The sequence below is a fragment of the Brachyhypopomus gauderio genome, chromosome 6, assembly GCF_052324685.1.
Source record: "Brachyhypopomus gauderio isolate BG-103 chromosome 6, BGAUD_0.2, whole genome shotgun sequence".
NCBI lineage: Eukaryota > Metazoa > Chordata > Actinopteri > Gymnotiformes > Hypopomidae > Brachyhypopomus > Brachyhypopomus gauderio.
Window position 1 is genome coordinate 5,910,909 of NC_135216.1, and position 21,484 is coordinate 5,932,392.

General features: G+C 44.2%; 1 protein-coding gene across 1 annotated transcript in view; it reads left to right on the forward strand.

The window, feature by feature from the left end:
- stx1b (syntaxin 1B) overlaps positions 1–21,484 on the forward strand; it is a 43,768-nt gene that overhangs the window by 12,190 nt on the left and 10,094 nt on the right. The window contains exons 2-4 of the mRNA XM_077008258.1: positions 8,624–8,698; positions 12,423–12,522; positions 20,897–20,971. Of these exons, the coding sequence (XP_076864373.1) occupies positions 8,624–8,698; positions 12,423–12,522; positions 20,897–20,971 (250 nt within the window). The remainder of the gene's footprint in view (positions 1–8,623; positions 8,699–12,422; positions 12,523–20,896; positions 20,972–21,484) is intronic.

Below are 21,484 nucleotides of genomic sequence, written 5' to 3' on the forward strand. Positions count from 1 at the left end.
AGGCAGTGCGGTTAAGCCGTGAAGTAGCAGAAGGGATGTACCCACGTGTCCGTGGGCGAACGCCACCCTCTCGCCTAAGGGCTGTGGGCTCAGACTGGGCATGCTGCACGCATCTATAAGACCACAGCAGTCTTCTAAAATAACACACAGACGGGTCCGTGAATCTGGATGTAGGCTGATGAAGGCAGACTGATTTTGAGCCTCAACCTAAATCATCAAATTCACTTTGATATTTTAATCGAAATGTATCATTTTAAAACCATTTATTGCATTTTTATTATACATGCGATATTTCTGTTAACAACATATGCTACGTATGGGTTTATTCCAGCAATATGTTTTTGGTTTATGTGCTCATATGAGCATAGACATATGCCTTATAAGCCGTGCATGCAGGCTGTTGGACAGAGGCTTGTTGTAAGGTTAACGTGCTGTTCCTCCAGTCTCTACACCCTCACACTCACACCACCTGCCCAGTGAGTGCTCCACTGTGCGACCACACACCGTGTTTTACACCACCGCACCTTCTTTTCACATCCTTCCACCAGACAAGCACAAGTGCAGTGATTTCTCTAACCACTAGTACTCATACCGAACAACCTGGTACTCATACCGAACAATGCTACATCACTCTTTATAGAGAAGAAGAAACTGTATTGCTTGTGCATTGAAAAGTGTAATTTTGAGTTTAGTCACTGAAGTGGTCACTCATCACAGTCAGATGAACGCTTGGGGGGGGGGGGGGGGGGGGTCGTCTTGTGTTACAATGCGATATATCCAGTTGACAGAAAATGTCCCCAATTTAATCTTAGATTTTTTTAGATCTTTCCAGGAGACCCTTTCATAGCCCTTTATGTTGCGAGTGTGAAAGGTTTGATATCTTCTTGCTCTTCTACAGACATTAACCCAGATGATTAAGGCAAGTTATACACATTTAGGTTTTCTGTAACTAAATACAAATGTGGTAGCACAAAAAAAGAATTATAGCAGCAATGACCTAATTTTGCTTTTCACTTTTAACAAAGGACATAGTTTTTTTGACCCTTTTATGTCATCTAATAGTGTCTGGCATCCAAATGTCCTTAAACTCTACAGTGGCTTCACAAGTGAGCCTAGATATCTGACCTGTGTACAACACAGGCGAGTGGTGTAACTGGAGAAGACTTGACAGGCTTTTACTTTCAGCATGAGGGGTCTGAGACTGAGGCACATGCCTTTCAGGAGAAATATAGCTTACTGACAACAAATAAGGTACTTTTACTACATTTTAAATATGTTTACATTTAATAAAGACCTTCTTGTCTCTCTTAGATAGAATACTAATGTTTTAATTACCTTTGCTGTAATTACTGTAGTCATCTAATAGCCATCAGCAGGATTACAAATTTGTAGATTTCTGGGATAAGGTCATTTGTTAGGCAATACAATTTATACCCAATGGGAAAACAAACAACAAAAGCATGAAAAAAAAACATGTGTTATTTCAACCTGGTATGGAAATTACAGGAGAAACAATCAAGATACTGCTCAAATTATTGTTTGTCATTTTGAAAATTTTGGTCATTTCCTTGAGTAAGTGGCAGTCAGTGAAAAAGTGATTTCTGTCCACTTAATAGCTAAGCGTACACCTCCCTAAATCAAGGGTGAAGCTTACAGGAAATTCCTGTTCCACTGTTGCCATGATAGTGATCGGAATAGCCACAAGGGTTTCCGGGAACCTCTGCTAATAAAAAATGAACAGTAGTGACACCCCTCCGATGATGTGACCTCCGTCACACCCCTCTGATGATGTGACCTCCGTCACACCCCTCTGATGATGTGATTCTTCTCGACTGCATTTAACAACCTTTTAACCTTAGTGTTCCAATCATGGCCCGTTAATGCGGCAAGTAGAACACAAGCCAACACGAGAACACGAGTCCAAAGGAAAAAGACAGCGTATTGCCATTGCTTGAGCTGTGTGATTGTGTCTGTTTCGACTTTGCCCCTTCACCCTCAGCTGTTTGGGGGAGGGGTGGGGTTGTAGTGGTTTGCTCTGTGGGATTGAAAGCAGTGTGTCTCGGAGCGAATAACTTTCATCTGACCTCTGATCTAATTACTGAGGGATCCTGATGAATGTGAATGCGACGCTCTCTGTTTGACCACTGATGAAGAGAGGTCTTGCCACGCCAATGCCAAACAGCCATCTCTGAAATCTTTATCGTCACATATTCCTTTCTCTCAATCCTTCCCGAGTCAAATAGGGCATTAATCAGCATGTTTGGACCACTGGCTGACAGATCACGTCCAGGGTGGGACAGATTTACTGCCACTGAGTTCCTCCTCCAGACCTTATCTGCCCACACCAGGCCTCTTTCAGCTACAAAGCAGCTCCCCGTCCTGCAGCCTAAACTCCTCCCACGGCTGGGCGGAGCCCCAGCGGGCCTCTCCCACCATCCCAGAATTGGCTGCAGGAAACGTTGGGGGTTGAGACGGCAGCACTCAGCCCGGGGTGGTAGAGAGGAGGCTTGTCCTACACAGGGGACACTGAGACAGGCCCACACCCAGTCTGCTGCAGGATATGTGATGGGCAGGAGGGAGGGAGGGAGGGAGGGACAGGAATAGAGAGAGAGAGGGAGAGAAGGGAGGGAGAGCTAGAGTCAGTCAGATGTATGGAGAGTAACAGAATGAGGGAGAGAGAGATCAGGAAAGAGGGTTGGACGGAGCAGGAACATGCTTTTAATGTAAATGAGAAGTTCAGGCACGCAGGCATTAGGAATGGGGCAGAGAGTGCACGCCCAGCTCTTCACCACTACCACATCACGTTCTGACATGCAGTCCCTTTGGTGTATTGAGTTGCATGGAGTCAGGTGGCCAGAACGGCAGATCAATGAGCAATAGTGAAAGAGTGAAAGAGGCAGTGTAAGAGATTAGACACACACCTCTACTCATGGACAGGATTTTAATGTCAGCACAGGACCTCACGTGCAGGCAGGAGCCTTCTGACGGCTCTTGCAGAATAGAAGCAAATCAGAGCAGCTCTTAAAAGACAGACGCATACATGCAAAGTGCAGTCCGCAGAGCGATTTGAGAGATGAAGTGCCTGGTGGACTAAAACCGAAACGTCAAACTGAGGTGAACCGGGCTGTTATTATACCTCAGAAATTATACCTCATAACGTGTGCTGCTCCCTTTCTTACAGTATGCAAGCAGGCACGATCAGTCGGTGTGCATATGGCTGTACATTAACATACACACGTGCAATGTCATCCTGTCCTTGCTTACACATTCACCCTTTTCCAAATGCAAAAGCATCGTCTCAGAACAGCATGTGTTTTGTCCTCACCCTCCCCTCATACTTCTTTAACATTTATGCATGTATCGTACTTACATAAGACAGCATACAGCACATTCTTGCACAAACATCTATCAATATATTTTATTTAATATATTTTTGTTATAGGAAATTATACAATATTTTTATATTGTATTTTATGCGATGTTATTATATAAATATTATACATACACACACACACACACAATAGCCTCAAGTAGTATTCAACCGATTTTGCAGGTTTACACATTAGATATTTGGTACACCATGTTAACTTAGCATTTTGAAAATTGGACTAAGCCGGGACATGTGAAATGCAGTGCAGCAAAAAATTATTTTATTTCTCTGTTTATTACATTTTTGTCAATCTTACCAGATGGTCAGTTATTATTCAGCCCCTCAAACCACCAGAATTGTTCCGCTCAAGTATTTAGAAGTAATTGAGGTGTTAAGAACAATGAGCTTCACATGTCTGGGTAAATTGTGTTTTTTCCTGCCTCGTCTGACTCAACATGGGAAAGACTAAGGAGCATTTTCGGGCCATCAGTCACAAGGTCGTGGAGGGTCACAAAGCTGGAAAAGGGCACAAAACCCTTTCCAAGGAGTTGGGCCTAGTCGTCTTCACCATTAGCAGCACCGTCCAGAATTGGAAGCTCTGGGAAGATATCGTGGCAGTGGGAACATTGGTATCATTATATACCATAAATAAAGTGCAAAAGTTTCCGTTCGAGGCGAGCCCAGAAGGTACCTTTACTTTAAATGCGTCACGTCAAGACCCATCTGAAGTTTGCTCATGATCACTAGGAGACTCTGAGGCAGACTGGTCCAAGGTTCTCTGGTCTGATGAGACCAAGTTTGAGCTCTTTGGTGCCAACCACCCCTGGGTCGTTTGGCACCTCATACAACCTCAAGAATACCATCCCTACGGTCAAGCATGGTGGTGGCAGCATCATACTGTGGGACTGTCTCTCAGCCAAAGGCCCTGACCATCTGGTCCACATCCACAGGAAGATGGATAGCACCTCCTACCTGGAGATTACGGCAAATAAAAAACTCTGCTCCTCCTTCAAGGATCTTAAGATGGGTGGTCATTTCATCCTCCAACAGGACAATGACCCCAAGCACAAGTCTAAGAAAGCCATGGCCTGGTTTAAGAGGGAAAAGATCAAGGTGTTACAGTGGCCTAATCAGTCTCCAGACCTTACCGCAATAAAAAAAGGAAGTGGAAGGAGCTCAAGGTTAAAGTCCGTGAGAGATGCCCAAAGGAACGATAGAACTTGGAGAAGAGGAGGAGTGGGCCAAGATTACTCCAGAGACCTGTGCCAGCCTGATCAGGTCTGGTAAAAAACTATTAATAGCTGTAATTGCAAAAAAGAGTTATTCCACGAAATATTAAAACTAGGTGTTGAATAATAATTGACCCTCTGGTAAACTTTATTAAACTCATTTATTAAACTTATTAGACTCTGTTTATTAATAAACAGAATTAACATTGGTGTGTGTGTGTGTGTGTGTGTGTGTGTGTGTGTGTGTGTGTGTGTATACACACACACATACACATGGTGTGACGGGCGGTGTGAGCAACTGAAAAGGAAGCGATCACGCCAAGTCTCAGGGAAAAAGGATGGTTTAATAGAAAGTGTGCAAACCAAAACCCGTGCAAAAGATCCAAATTAAGGATATAATGACCAGCGGTCAACTGGTACAAAGACAAGACATATATAGGCAAACAAACGACCCTCAGGTGAGACGGATCACGGGCTCCGCCCACCTGAGGGACGCACATGACGTCACCAAACAACAACAACAACAGCCGCTGTGGACGGAGGCGGCCGGTGACACCGTGACACATGGATGCTGGGATATATATATATATATATATATATATATATTGCATTTTAGATAATTGTGTACTGTTAAGAGTTTCATCTCAACTATGTGTGTTGGAGAAGAGGCATTACTATTAATTGTTTCTTTTTTCTATTTTGTCTCATTGGTTAAACATGTTTTTCTAAAATTAAGTTGACGTTTTTTTTTTTTAACAAGTCACAGAACATCCTCATAAGTCAAACACACAAAACAATCAAAGCAGGGCTGTTCCAGCAGGTGTGAGTAGCCATCACAGAGCTGGACACAAGAAGAAGAGAATGTTTACCTGAGTTACAGTAGAACAGGGTTAGGCTTAGTGCTAGGGTTATCTTGACCTTTAACCCTAACTCTAGCTTGTGTGCTCCAGCATCATGCATCGTCCACCTGTTCCCAAGCGAACGAGACAACGGTTTGACTCTTACCTGCTCAGGTGTGCTAAGAGCAGGAACGAGGTGAAAACATACACGACACGATGACCCTCCGCAGTGTGGGCGCACGTGTGCGGGCGGACACGCTCTGTCGTAACTGATCCTCGCTGGCGAAAGGAAGATGGGGGAAGTAATAAAAGGCAGCGAGTAATATTTCAAAATGCCACAAGGATCTTCCGCCACTCACAGTAGTTCAGGCCCTCCCACGTGAGTCTACAGCATGATTAGGCCGAGCCAGAGTGGAGCGTGCGGGACCCATGGCGCCTGGCGGAGAGGAAGCAGGAGCCCTTTCAGCTTTCAGCTCATGAATTATGGATGCTGGGATAGAAAAATTCCACTATGGAATGGGAGGTAAAAAAAAAAAAAAAAAGAAAAACAACATAAAAAACAAATGAATCCAGGAGCTGGAGCTGAGGAGGAAGTGGTGGGTGGGGCTTCGTCGACCATGCAGGGGCTGTAAAAATGAAGAAGAGAATTACACACTCACTTATCACGTAGGCACTCCTTCTTCACCTCTAAAACCCACAGGCGAATAGTGGTGTGTGTGTGTACAAGTACATCTCACTACTGTAGGAGGTTGACTAGAGAGGTTTCCAAGAGATGAAGAGGCTGTCAAATAAAATATTAACCTTTGGTCTTCACTGTGGCTCAGCGTATAAATGATCTCTGATAGAAGTATCATCACATATTAGCTTGTGGTAGGAGGCATTCTTCCTTTGGTGAAAATGCACCAGTTACTAGTGAATTGTTATGTTGGATTTCCTGTGTGTCAAGACCCACACAGCGATTAAAACAATATTTGTTTACATTATTTCAGTGATGAGGCTAAAGGCTTTGCCGTCCGTGTGGCATAGCTGATTCGGGGCCAGTTCTGTCTCCACCACAGTGGTGGGGCTGTTGGTGCAGTTGGTAGGGGGGCAGAAACAAGGCGAAATGTAACAGCTGAAGAGTGAGCTGAGGTGACTGCACATGGCTGTCAGAGCCACATGGTATTACAGCTAATCTAGCATAGCCTAGCAGTTCTCCCCTGCCCCCACACCCATATGTGAGTGAACACGCACACATACACCCACATGCATACACACACACACACACACAAAAAGCTATTTTTATCACGCTCACTCCCTCATCTCCCAACATGTGATCTGTATCAGTGTATTAGACTGCCCCATTTTCCAGCCAACATGCGAGAGGCACCAGAGAAGCATCCTGGAGTCATCGTCCTCCACACAGCTGCCATTTTGTAGGCCATTGTCGCAGACGTTATTGACTGCTCCCTCCGCTGCCCCTCCTGCTACGAGCTGAATGAAACGCCATCGCGCCGGCATTACGAGCGGGTCGATGGAATGACGCGGCCGCGTTGTGCAGCCGAGGCTCGGTGATGTTTGTGTGCCGTACGTTCTGAGGTCGTTGATTAGTCAGCAAAGGAACGCCCGTCTGCTGCAGTGAAGCCCCGCCTGCCCTCTTCTGTCACGTCTGAGGAGGGCTTGAGCTCCCTGTGCGGTTCTTCACCACACATCAGGACATGAACGCAGCGCTGTTCTTGCCACATTGGCTACCATCTTAAATCCCAGGGTCCACCCCCCCCCCAAACACACACACACACACACACACACACACAATACCACCAGACTGCTCAAGCAGTTTCACTGCTCATGCCAAGGGTGTTCTGCCTAAATGTACTCTCACCGTAACAGCAGGAGGGCTAGATCATCATGTGCTTTGTGCCAGACAGCTCTACCTTTGCCAACACACCACACTTCAGGGTCACTATATTGTAACACTGGCCATTTATCAAACTCCACTATGCAAAAAAACCCCCAGGCCAACACTTTATAGCTGCTGGAAGCACCTTGTGTTGTGCATTAAGCATCACCCTGCCCCTCTCTGGGCCTTTTAAAAGTGGGTTGATGCTTGGCCGTGCTCTTGCTCTGCATTTTGTGGGCGGCGGTGATGTCAGCAGGCGTGGGAGTGTCCTGTGTGTCGGACCTGAGCCCCACTTCAGGGCCTGTGCATGTCATATGCACAAACAATGCAAACACCAGTCATACTCCATTTTCTCACTAGTGTATCTTTTTTTTTTATCTAAAATGGCAGCCAAATTCATTAGACATGGTGTTAGCTGTTCTTTTCCTTGATGCACCCAGGGATATACAGAGTTTGGAGATGTTTGGATGTTTCTGCTAGAAACAGTTGATTGTATGACCAGTAATGTTACAGATACCAGGACTTCTGTTCCCGACCCGTATAGCAGGGTGGCAGGATGGGGTCACTGGGTCATCAGAGAGGTGGAGGTTGGTTTCCCAGCAGAAGTGTGTATGTGTCATTGCAGATGTGTGTCTGTCCCGTGAGGAGCAGATGCTTCAGTGTGGTACTGAGAGAACTACAGGCATGTGGTACTGAGAGAACTACAGACATGTGGTACTGAGAGAACTACAGACATGTGGTACTGAGAGAACTACAGGCATGTGGTACTGAGAGAACTACAGACATGTGGTACTGAGAGAACTACAGACATGTGGTACTGAGAGAACTACAGACATGTGGTACTGAGAGAACTACAGACATGTGGTACTGAGAGAACTACAGGCATGTAGTACTGAGAGAACTACAGACATGTGGTACTGAGAGAACTACAGACATGTGGTACTGAAAGAACTACAGACATGTGGTACTGAGAGAACTACAGACATGGAGAGACATGGAGAGGATTCACGTTTGCACAGGTAGTATAAGGAAAGAGACAAAAAAAAAATGACAGAGGAAATGCTGACAGCCACGAGCGAGGGAAGCCAGCGGAGCTCGGTGTTGGAGAGGGACAGACATGCGGTGCTACACATGCTGTAGACATGGAGCGTGTGGAGTACGGTGGCTCCGGTGTAGCGTGGTGCTGAAACCCACACGGATGCTGGTGGACAGGCACAGAAGAGGCCAGGAGCCTCCCTTGCCACCAGTCATGGGTCGGTCGTTCCACAGAATGTGCTAAAAGGAGTCGCTCTGCTCTGTGTTGCAGGCTAAGGACAGCGATGACGATGAAGAAGTTGTCCACATCGACCGAGGAAACTTCATGGATGAGTTCTTCGAACAGGTAGGCGTGGTCTCTAATTAGATATACCACTTTGCTGATTTCATATAGAACAAAAACAGTCTGGATGAAAATATCATCGTAATGAAGATAAAAGGGGTCTTTCATTTGTGACACATTATTCCATAACTATATTTTCCTAAAATACTAATACAGGTAATACCGGCACAACTCTATGTAACTGTTAGACTACACATGTTGATATATATTATACTGCACACTTGTGGGTATGTATAAAAATAGCAAAGTGTCTTTTTTTCATTCTAGTTCACCTGAATAGGATTTGCATGTTTAAATACATTCAGCTTCTGATCATCTGGCAGAAAGGCTGCATCTCTACACAACCGAGGTTCAGACTGTGTGACTCAGTACTGGTTTAATCCTTATGGAAGATTATTAGATGTGGTTGTCCAAATTCATCCTTAAATTTTCATTGGTATCTGCCAAAGCTCACTTTAATAATGGTTTTAGCAATCATGTCTGTGTGAAGAAAAACAACAGCCAGATGTAGGAAACAGGATTTGTGGAAAGGGTACCAACATGGTGACAGTAAAATGCTACTGTAGGACTGTAGGGCATAGACTGTCCACTCTGTGATTGCCTCCTGTCCATCATATGTGTGGCTTGGGCTTCTCAGTTGAACCACTGGATCATGGGCTCAATGTGTCCCATTCAAAAATGCAGTCACAGACTGTCCATCCCCAGGGGCACTTGTAGGTCTCGATAACATCTGGAGTTTAGGAGAGAGCATCTGCTAAGGAAGTCTGAAGGTAGCCTTGCCTGTAGAATATCTAGTCAGTTCATTTCTAAAAATGAAATTGTGGTAGGTTTATCAATGGTGTAGAGCAGTGGTGACCAACCAGTCAACCTCTCCCAGATCTCCCAGATTTCCCATGTCGATTGTATCAGCTGTATAAGTAATACAACTGCTGTAGTTCTCATATTTACCACAGCTGTGCCCGTGTGTGTCAGCGCTCAGAAGCTAGCTAGTTAGGTAGGGCTATTTTCTCACACTCTTTCCTCAAAACTGAGGAGGGGTTGTTGAAAAAGAGAGCAAAGACATACAACTCTCGCCCTGGAGTGAGAGAATGATTCTTTATTCACCATAGTTAAGGACAAACCTATTTGTGTGATGGTGTGTCAACAGAATGTAGCTATGCCCAAAGGAACTAGCCCACCTTAGAGCACCATTACTCAATGATGTATCTGACAGTCATGGACACATATATATATATATATATATATATATATATATATATATATATATATATATATATATATATATATATATATAACAGATCTATCAGATCTCTAGAAAAGAGGGAAATACACTGAAGCTTCTTTTCGTGTTTGCTAGCCAAATCACACTCACACACAAAAATGTCCACAGACGGAGAAGAGGCGATGATGGTCACCGAGTTCTTATTCAGAGACTTTAGAGACAGATGACATCAGCCATAAGTAAATTGTCAGTCAAGAGTTGCAACAGTTCCAGCTGTACATTTTACATAACTGGAAGCTATAGGGACATAAAGAGTTGTTTATATATAAATAGCCTATATATAACATTTATGCTGGTAGACTTTAAAATGTTCAGATTTCAAAAGTCAATCTTTTTCTTAAATTCTTATTCTTTCAGTCTTGTTCTAAAAAGAGAAGATGGTGAGCACCGGTTTAAATGAAGACTAAAGCCCTCTCTGTATATTTCATTTAGTTAGGTCTTCCAATCTTCTGGATTAAATTAATAAAATATCTTTGTTAGTCAGCCATTTTGTGACTACTCTGGTTTTTGCTCTTTGTAAAACCCAGCTTTATGCTTAATTACTACCAAAAAACATCTTTCGACACATAATTCCACTGGAACTAACATTACACTTGAGATGGGCTGAGCTATAAAAAAAAAAAAACACTTAGGGTTAGGCTCAGATTATTCAAGGCCCTGAACCAAAACCCCTAGTAACATCCCTGTACACCCCTTAGCAACTGGGTCAAATGTACGTTTATTTGTCAACCACCAAATTTTGTAACTGCTTTTATCACAGAGTGGTGCAGTAAACAGCCCTGGAGCCTGCAGGCCTCACTGAACCCACCTTTCCGTCAATAATCCTATAAAAATAAAATGCGGCAGTAAACGCAGCATTTCAGGCACGTTACAGCTAATTATTGGCTTTGCACTTTCACATTAAGCATCACATCCTAACAGCAGCTGCTCTGCTGATCTTGTGTACTCTTCATCTGTTTGCTATATTGTCCATTCTCATTATCACACCTGTGCATTTCTGAAAACCTCTATCCGGTCATGTTATATTTGGCAAATAAACCCTGCTTCAATTGTCGGGCTCACACCTCACAATATATGTTGCGGAGACAACGCACACGGCACAAAGCCTGCCGTACGTTTAGTCTTGCATTAATTAAATATGGATTCTTCTGCATTGATTAGTAAAGCACACAAAAGCTCTTCAGCTGCAGGAGATTTCGGGAAGCAAAAGACAAAGTCGTCAATGCAGGATGAAGCTGTCGGCACTGCCGCATCCAGCAAGGACGTTTCCAAAAATCTAATTTGCCAATGTGTGCTTGGTAGCACATAATGTTGACTTCTGTGTGCTCTATACTACCTGCCGTACAGAGGGCTGGGCTCCCTTTGAAGTCATACTTTACCCTTGAACACTTTGACGTAGCTGTGTGTTTTCTCTACAAGTTACCCAAAAATGACTGCGGTCACTGAACTTTGCGCTCGTCAGACGTCTCCTTTCTTGGGGAACACGTTTAGAATACCAAGCAGCTTCTGAGAGTGCAGTGGTGCCAGAAACAAACACCTGACTGAGGGACGCTCGCCCCTGCTAAGGTCCTGACACAGAGCTCTCCACAGCCTGTTTTCATGGCACCAAAACTCCAGTCACATAATCATTATTTGAGACAGTGAGCTGCACAGCTGAATCTGTTGAGGTAACTGACACAGCAAACCAGCAACAGATTCTAAGGTTTTTATGGGTCTGCCCACTTGATGCTGTTGATATAAATGCATTTATATGAATTAACTTTTAAAAACACATTTTTGTGCTTTTGTCCTTTTTGTGCTTAAATACATTTGTGTATTCTGTATGCTAGCTGATAAGATCATATGTATATTTGGATGTTTTAGTGAAGTTGCTTGGTAATGGTGTAATAGTGCAAGAACACTTGGTAATGGTGTAATAGTGCAAGAACACTTGACCTTTTCAGCATCCTGCAGAATCAAAGCAGATATCATCACCTGTCTTACTCAGCGTTTCCAGTAAAACAAGTGATGCTCACATCTTCATCACTACTGTAATTTGATTCAAAGTGAACTTAAGTGGTCAGGCAGTTTTATTCTTTTGTCTTAGCACAGTTAATATGCTTTAACAATGCAGAAAACTATAAAACACAGGTGTTATTTAATAATGAATGTTATTAAAAAGCTTTATTTTAAAATAAAATTATTTAATGACTTGAATAAAAAATATAGAATTTAGTAATGTAATAATGATTTATAATTAGATAAAAATAAACCAAAATGTGTAATGCATCATTTCAGTTTTATTTTTAAACAGCTAAAATTATGAGATCATATAAAATGATCGTTATTAATATTATTAGTTACAATTATGTAGTGCCGTTCTCACACCCAAGGGCACTTTACAATCAACACTCGTCAGGTTTTTTGCTGCCGCCAGCCCAGTGCTAACGCTCCGCCCTCCTGCAGGTGGAGGAGATTCGCGGCTGCATTGAGAAGCTGTCGGAGGACGTGGAGCAGGTGAAGAAACAGCACAGCGCCATCTTGGCAGCGCCCAACCCTGATGAAAGTGAGTTCCGCCAGCAGGGGGCGCTCTGCGTCAGCTCCTCTTTACTGAGGTTTCCCCACAGGGTACACAATGTCATGGCTCGTCCGGCCTAGCAATGTAGATTCTTTAGCATCTGGTTTTATTTTCTGTTGTAGGTTGTGCTCAAAGCTTAGTCAGTCAGATGGTTTCTCAGCTTGACACTTTAATCAGGTCCGAGCTTCGACTACATGCCACATTTGTTCATAACGCTTGGAGGTTTTAATAAAAGCCTAGCATACCCTTTTCACCTGCGTCATTAGCAAGCTCGTTATTTACCTCTTCAAGGGCAAGGTACAAACAACTTACCTTCTCGTTGCCAAGGTGCACCCAACCTTTCACCTGCCCAACTGAAGAATTCCAGGTTTATTTTCCATATTAAGGTCACTTGGATCCTCACAATCCGATCTGCCCCATGGTTTCTCACATAGCAGCACCCTTTATTCAAACAATGGCCAATGACGCAGCATTTCACAACTGTCTTTTTTGATGCTGGCTTTGTCAAATTCTCCCAAATTCTCCTGGTCCTAACCAGACCAGATATATTGGTATGAGCAAGATTATAGTGTAGAGATTAAGTCAAGTCAAGTCAAATTTATTTATGTAGCGCTTTTTACAACACATGTCACAAAGCAGCTTTAGAATCGTATGGGTCCAGATCCCTAATGAACAAGCCAAAGGCAACAGTGGCAAGGAAAAACTCCCTATGATGGTGGGGATTAGGAAGAAACCTCTGGATGACCAAGACTCAAAAGGGAACCCATCCTCCATTGGGCGGCCCGTTACCACATGTCCGTATTTGTAGACAAAAGGTGGTTCTACAGTTAAAGTTAAGGTTCTTGTTCCCGGCCAAGTAGTCACAGTCCCTTCGGTGCAGATGGTGAGCATCAGGTAGGAGCTAGCAGCACTGCATCCTCTTGCAGCAATGGCAGATCCTTACACTATTATCCATTTGCACAGCGCCTGGTCTTGCGTTTATCTTTCAGTGATTTTGAAAATAACCTAAATTCAGTGTAATTTAATGTCCAAGAACATATGAAATTATCAGTATTGCATGTTACATTCACAGAAAAATGTTTTCCCTTCTCTGTTTTCTTTTCTTTTGGAAACGAGATATGCACTGTCCACTTTCCCTCAGTAAAGCTCCTCTATTAGTGAGGCTTCTCCCATTGCCCCTCCCACTGCCCCTCCCACTGCCCCTCCCACTGCCCCTCCCATACGCCACCCACTCCCCCTCCCCCCACACAGCAACTCCAGTGTGCCAAATCTTCTTCCTTTCTTGTTAAACCAAAATAGACACAAACGCTACCAAGGTCATAAAATAGATAGTTCTGTTACTGCACGTGGTGGTGGCCATTACTGACATTCAGGACTTCAAAATAAAAGTGTGAATTTTAATCTTATTTATTTAGGCTATTTATTTATTTATTTATTTTGTGCATAACATATAAGTGCTTTTATGATCTGCAGTTACAAATACCATTTAAATACAAAACAGCAGCTGTGTAACATAAATAATGCATATTTTGGGATGTCTGATGTCAGGATCACACTTTGGTGAGGGAGCATGGAAGCATCTCCAGACCCGGCTATCAAACAGCTCCTGTTCGTTCGTTTTACCCTGTAGCGCCCTCCCTTGGCGGCATTGCCCCCTCCTCTCCATCTGTTTCGCAGCGAACGCGTCTGTCCTTAAAAAAGCCTGTGTGGTTTCAGAACACTGCCTCTCCTCGACTCGGTGAAGCTCGGAGCACAGAGTCTGAATGTGTGTGACATGCGCAGTCATGGTCTCCAGGCGATCTCCCTCGCCTCGCCTCTGCCTCTGGGGTCCGAGACGTTCTAGATGTGTCATGGTGCTGTGTGTGTCTTCTCCTGATGGTGTCAGCCCTTTCAGCTGCTGCATGCATGTGTGACTTGCTGCGTGCATCTATGTTTTGGAGGGTTTTAATTGTTTTTAGTTTGTTGTTTGTTGGTGTTTCTTTTTTCCTTCCTTTGCATCTCTCCGTTTGTCCTTTTTGTTTCTTTCTGGCGTGTTGCTTGAAGGACTGGGGATGGTAGCATGGGGCAGCAGTGTTAGGATCTCTGTCTCTGAGTGAGCTAAGCACTCCTGCTGGACCCTAGAGGAAGAGGAGGATGATTGAGGAGGAGGATGACTGAGGAAGAGGATGTAGAGCATTGGTGTCCACGGCTGTAGCACGTAGAGCGTTAGTGTTCGCGGCTGTAGAATGTAGAGCGTTAGTGTCCACGGCTGTAGCACGTAGAGCGTTAGTGTCCACGGCTATAGCACGTAGAGCGTTAGTGTCCGCGGCTGTAGCACGTAGAGCGTTAGTGTCCACGGCTGTAGCACGTAGAGCGTTAGTATCCACGGCTGTAGCACGTAGAGCGTTGGTGTCCACGGCTGTAGCACGTAGAGCGTTGGTGTCCACGGCTGTAGCACGTAGAGCGTTAGTGTCCACAGCTATAGCACGTAGAGCGTTAGTGTCCGCGGCTGTAGCACGTAGAGCGTTAGTGTCCACGGCTGTAGCACGTAGAGCGTTAGTGTCCACGGCTGTAGCACGTAGAGCATTGGTGTCCACGGCTGTAGCACGTAGAGCGTTGGTGTCCACGGCTGTAGCATGTAGAGTGTTAGTGTCCATGGCTGTAGCACGTAGAGCATTGTTGTCCACGGCTGTAGCACGTAGAGCATTAGTGTTCGCGGCTGTAGAATGTAGAGCGTTAGTGTCCACGGCTGTAGCACGTAGAGCGTTAGTGTTCGCGGCTGTAGAATGTAGAGCGTTAGTGTCCACGGCTGTAGCACGTAGAGCGTTAGTGTCCACGGCTATAGCACGTAGAGCGTTAGTGTCCACGGCTGTAGCACGTAGAGCATTGGTGTCCACGGCTGTAGAATGTAGAGCGTTAGTGTCCACGGCTGTAGCACGTAGAGCGTTAGTGTCCACGGCTATAGCACGTAGAGCGTTAGTGTCCGCAGCTGTAGCACGTAGAGCGTTAGTGTCCACGGCTGTAGCACGTAGAGCGTTAGTGTCCACGGCTGTAGCACGTAGAGCCTTGGTGTCCACGGCTGTAGCACGTAGAGCGTTGGTGTCCACGGCTGTAGCACGTAGAGCGTTAGTGTCCACAGCTATAGCACGTAGAGCGTTAGTGTCCGCGGCTGTAGCACGTAGAGCGTTAGTGTCCACGGCTGTAGCACGTAGAGCGTTAGTGTCCACGGCTGTAGCACGTAGAGCATTGGTGTCCACGGCTGTAGCACGTAGAGCGTTGGTGTCCACGGCTGTAGCATGTAGAGTGTTAGTGTCCATGGCTGTAGCACGTAGAGCATTGTTGTCCACGGCTGTAGCACGTAGAGCATTAGTGTTCGCGGCTGTAGAATGTAGAGCGTTAGTGTCCACGGCTGTAGCACGTAGAGCGTTAGTGTCCACGGCTGTAGCACGTAGAGCGTTAGTGTCCATGGCTGTAGCACATAGAGCGTTAGTGTCCACGGCTGTAGCATGTAGAGCGTTGGTGTCCATGGCTGTAGCATGTAGAGCGTTAGTGTCCACGGCTGTAGCACGTAGAGCGTTAATGTCCACGGCTGTAGCACATAGAGCGTTAATGTCCACGGCTGTAGAATGTAGAGCGTTAGTGTCCACGGCTGTAGCATGTAGAGCGTTAGTGTCCACGGCTGTAGCATGTAGAGCGTTAGTGTCCATGGCTGTAGCACGTAGAGCATTGGTGTCCACGGCTGTAGAATGTAGAGCGTAAGTGTCCACGGCTGTAGCACGTAGAGCGTTAGTGTCCATGGCTGTAGCACGTAGAGCGTTAGTGTCCACGGCTGTAGCATGTAGAGCGTTGGTGTCCACGGCTGTAGCACGTAGAGCGTTGGTGTCCATGGCTGTAGCACGTAGAGCGTTAGTGTCCACGGCTGTAGCATGTAGAGCGTTAGTGTCCACGGCTGTAGCACGTAGAGCGTTAGTGTCCACGGCTGTAGCATGTAGAGCGCTGTTGTCCACGGCTGTAGAATGTAGAGCGTTAGTGTCCACGGCTGTAACATGTAGAGCGTTAGTGTCCATGGCTGTAGCACGTAGAGCGTTAGTGTCCACGGCTGTAGTACGTAGAGCGTTAGTGTCCACGGCTGTAGCATGTAGAACGTTGGTGTCCACAACTGTAGCATGTAGAGCGTTGTTGTCCACGGCTGTAGCATGTAGAGCGTTAGTGTCCACAGCTGTAGCATGTAAAGCGTTGGTGTCCACGGCTGTAGTTGGTTGAGCTCTGTTTGTGTGCAATGGGTGTTACATGTATGTGTATATGAAAAATAATCTCAAAACAAATGGCAATTGTCAACAAATTTGTGAGAGTATTTGTATCGTTTTTAATTCTAAGAGTTCAATATAACAGGACTACTACAGGGGTTCAGTATAACAGGACTACAGGAGTTCAGTATAACAGGACTACTACAGGGGTTCAGTATAACAGGACTACTACAGGAGTTCAGTATAACAGGACTACAGGGGTTCAGTATAACAGGACTACTACAGGAGTTCAGTATAACAGGACTTCTACAGGGGTTCAGCATAACAGGACTACTACAGGAGTTCAGTATAACAGGACTACAGGGGTTCAGTATATCAGGACTACTACAGGAGTTCAGTATAACAGGACTACAGGGGTTCAGTATATCAGGACTACTACAGGAGTTCAGTATAACAGGACTACAGGGGTTCAGTATAACAGGACTACTTCAGGAGTTCAGTATAACAGGACTACAGGGGTTCAGTATAACAGGACTACTACAGGAGTTCAGTATAACAGGGCTACAGGGGTTCAGTATAACAGGACTACTTCAGGGGTTCAGTATAACGACTACTTCAGGAGTTCAGTATAACAGGACTACTTCAGGGGTTCAGTATAACAGGACTACTTCAGGAGTTCCGTATAACAGGACTACAGGGGTTCAGTATAACAGGACTACTACAGGGGTTCAGTATAACAGGACTACAGGGGTTCAGTATAACAGGACTACTACAGGGGTTCAGTATAACAGGACTACAGGGGTTCAGTATAACAGGACTACTACAGGAGTTCAGTATATCAGGACTACTTCAGGGGTTCAGTATAACAGGACTACTACAGGGGTTCAGTATAACAGGACTACTACAGGAGTTCAGTATAACAGGACTACTACAGGAGTTCAGTACAACAGGACTACAGGAGTTCAGTATAACAGGACTACTACAGGAGTTCAGTATAACAGGACTACTACAGGAGTTCAGTACAACAGGACTACAGGAGTTCAGTATAACAGGACTACTACAGGGGTTCAGTATAACAGGACTACTACAGGAGTTCAGTATAACAGGACTACTACAGGAGTTCAGTATAACAGGACTACAGGAGTTCAGTATATCAGGACTACTACAGGAGTTCAGTATAACAGGACTACAGGGGTTCAGTATATCAGGACTACTACAGGAGTTCAGTATAACAGGACTACAGGGGTTCAGTATATCAGGACTACTACAGGAGTTCAGTATAACAAGACTACAGGGGTTCAGTATATCAGGACTACTACAGGAGTTCAGTATAACAGGACTACTTCAGGAGTTGGAAATGCAGCTGTTCTTCTGAGGCAGGGCCAACCGTTCACCTCAGGTTTCAGCCTCTCTTATCGGTCAACCACCAGCACACCTCACATGGATGTTTTTCTTTGAGCAAGCCCATCGGCTAGCTCTGCAAGACTAGAGACATATAATTATCATTCCCATTCCTTATAAGTTCTTACTGAAATGCTATCCTTTATCCATTTTTTAATCTGTTTTATCCTGTTATTGTAATGCACACTAACATCCAAAAAAGCAAACACAAAAAGCTCATATATGCATTGTAAACCCATATACTGTATATAATACATACACAAACACACTCACAGTGGTCTCTGCAAACACAGGCTCTCTATAGTGTGTCCAATCAACCCTTTGGTAACTTGTAGCTGTAGAGATGTCTGCGATTGCTCTGACAAGGGCTTGATCTAGATGGAATTTCATATAATTTTAACGCCTTAACAGACGTATAACAGTTTTAACAACAACCAGACATCTGTATTTTGACTACCACCAGATAATTTGAAGACTATAAGAGCTCAGTATAACAGGACTACTGAAAGAGTCTCTGTATGCTGTTGACAAGGACGTTCACCAAATGCGGTTTGCCTCACATCAGCCAAGGTGTTTATATGGTTACTGGTCCACTGGTTTATGTGATGTAGATATGTTTATATGTCATTACTGGTTTCCACATGGCACTACTGCAGCCGGAGTAAAGGACGCACTGACCTCCACCCCAGCCTCATACTGCGTAACAGTCCCAGCACTTTAAATGCTTTGACCCAGCTCCCATCACCCTTTATCTCACACTACATAAAAAAGAAATTTAGCAACAGAGAGTGATTCTCTTTTTTCCCACAAGAAGAAGGGCACTGTCTGTGTGTGTGTGTGTCTGTGTGTGTGTGTGTGTGTGTGTCTGTGTCTGTGTGTGTGGTGTATTAAACCTGGCTGCATGCTGTCCACACAGCACAGTGTGTGGGGGTACAACAAGCCTCATCAAGAAACACAAACATGACATGAGCCATTTTTGGCTCTGTGCATGTGTGTGTGTGTGTGTGTGTGTGTGTGTCTCACATTTGACTGCCCTTCCATTCTGAGCATGCTTCAATGCTGGTTAGCACACTATATTAGCACACGTGACGTGTGGTTAGCACACGTCACGTCGCCCGTGCAGCTCCACCAGATACACACGGCTCTTTTGGCTCGGCGATTTCACCTTCAACAACAACACGTTCAGTGTCCATGGAAACCACAGGACACACCTATCACTCCGTACATCTGTAATTAAAGCCGTAAACCTTTGCAGTACCAATAAGCGATTTTGTAGTTTAGCAGTGCAACAGAATACAAGTGTTGCATTGCTGATAACATCAGCTGTAACTAGATTAGTGTTTCTCAAACCATTCCTCCATCCCACGTGTACCAAGACATTATGAACACTGAATATTATTATATAATATAATACAATAGAATTTTTTTTTACATTAGCATTTTTCTTCTGCAAAAAATAAGTTAGCAACTTAGAGTAAAATGTTACTTAGCAACCAATGGTGAGTGGTATCATATGGGTATGGTGAAATAACATTTTAATTGAGTGATTGTAATGCAGCTTTGTGGAACAATTGAACCTGATTGGTCAGTCAAGGTGAATATCCACTGAAGTGTATAACAGATTTCTGTTACAAGTCACCACACATAGACTGTTCTGAAAATTTTTTCGTAGCAGAAGCTTGTAGCTTCTAATAATACAATAAATTCAAATGTATGTAGCATCAACATGTTGAATTCTTTGGCAAGTAGCTGTATGATGTGGATATTTTCATATAAGTACCACCTTATTCCTTACATATATTCCTGACATACTTAAATGCACATGTAGTCATTTGAAATAGTCTATCTTCATCTAAGTTAATATAAGTGTTGCTGGCCCATGAGGAGGATGGAGAACACAGAGATACAGGGCTGTGTGGGAGCGGCAGACACACTGCAGCGGCCATCAATCAGACCTGGACCGCAGTCTGTTGTAAATGACAAAAACGCTGACCAAATAAGCACTGGCCAAGAAAGCAAGTCCAGGGGTGGAGAAACAGGGTCCAGGGGTGGAGAAACAGAGTCCAGGGGTGGAGAAACAGGGTCCAGGGGTGGAGAAACAGGGTCCAAGGGTGGAGAATGCATAGGTTCGCACATCTAGCGTGTGACATCACATCATTATAATAGCTGCCCCGTCCGCAATGAGAACCGCAGGAAGACCTTTACCCACAATGCACGTGGTTATCATGTTCATTAAAAGTGTTTTTTACTCCATCAGCGTTGACTTTTCCTCAGTGGTTTATTGGTCAGATGTGATTAAAAACGTCCTAGGAGCAAGGCCAGGGGGAAGCAGTGCTGTAATGTTAATAGGGCCAGCAGTGCCAGGCGCATTACAATTCTGCACTTTTGGGTGTGCTCCAGTGCCGAGCTCCTCCTGTACTGAGTGCCCCGCCGTATTGGGGCTAATTTCATGCAGCGTGTTGGTTTGGTGTTGTTCATAAATATTACAGCAGGTAAAAAGTAATTAATGCATTTTCCACATATCACAGCACACTTAATATTACACAACATACACAGTAATAAATATGTTGAACAATAAATAAAATATGTTCTCAGAAATGTTGGCCTGGGTCACCTCTTTAAATAATGCAGTAAACTGCATACTGATATTTCTGTCTGTGTCTTTCTGTCTGCCTCTGCTATACTGCTTCTCTCTCTCTTTCTGTCTCTCTCTCTGTGTCTTTCTCTCTTATCAGAGACCAAGCAGGAGCTGGAGGATCTCACAGCTGACATCAAGAAGACAGCCAATAAAGTGCGCTTAAAATTAAAAGGTAATGAGTCTCTGAGAGTCCACGAACTGTCAACCTCCTCTGAGATGCTGCTCATTTCTTTAGCCGTCTCAGTACTGACATGTCATTTCAGTTTATTTCCATAACATTACCATCACAGAAACATCATTTCAGTTTATTTCCAGTCTCACCACAGTCTTACTGAAGTCATTATAGATATCACATGTCAGTATTCAGGATGCGTCCTAAACAGTAGAACATGATTCTTTGAGGAATCATTAATCAATCTGAAATGTTCCTAATATTCCTAAATTATTATTAAACATTTATCTATCTATCTATCTATCTATCTATCTATCTATCTATCTATCTATCTATCTATCTATCTATCTATCTATCTATCTATCTATCTATCCATCTATCTATCTATCTATCTATCTATCTATCTATCTCTCTATATATATATATATATATATATATATATATAGAGAGAGAGAGAGAGAGAGAGAGAGAGGATCAGTTTTCAATTCACAAGAATTGGCAAGAGCTAACCCA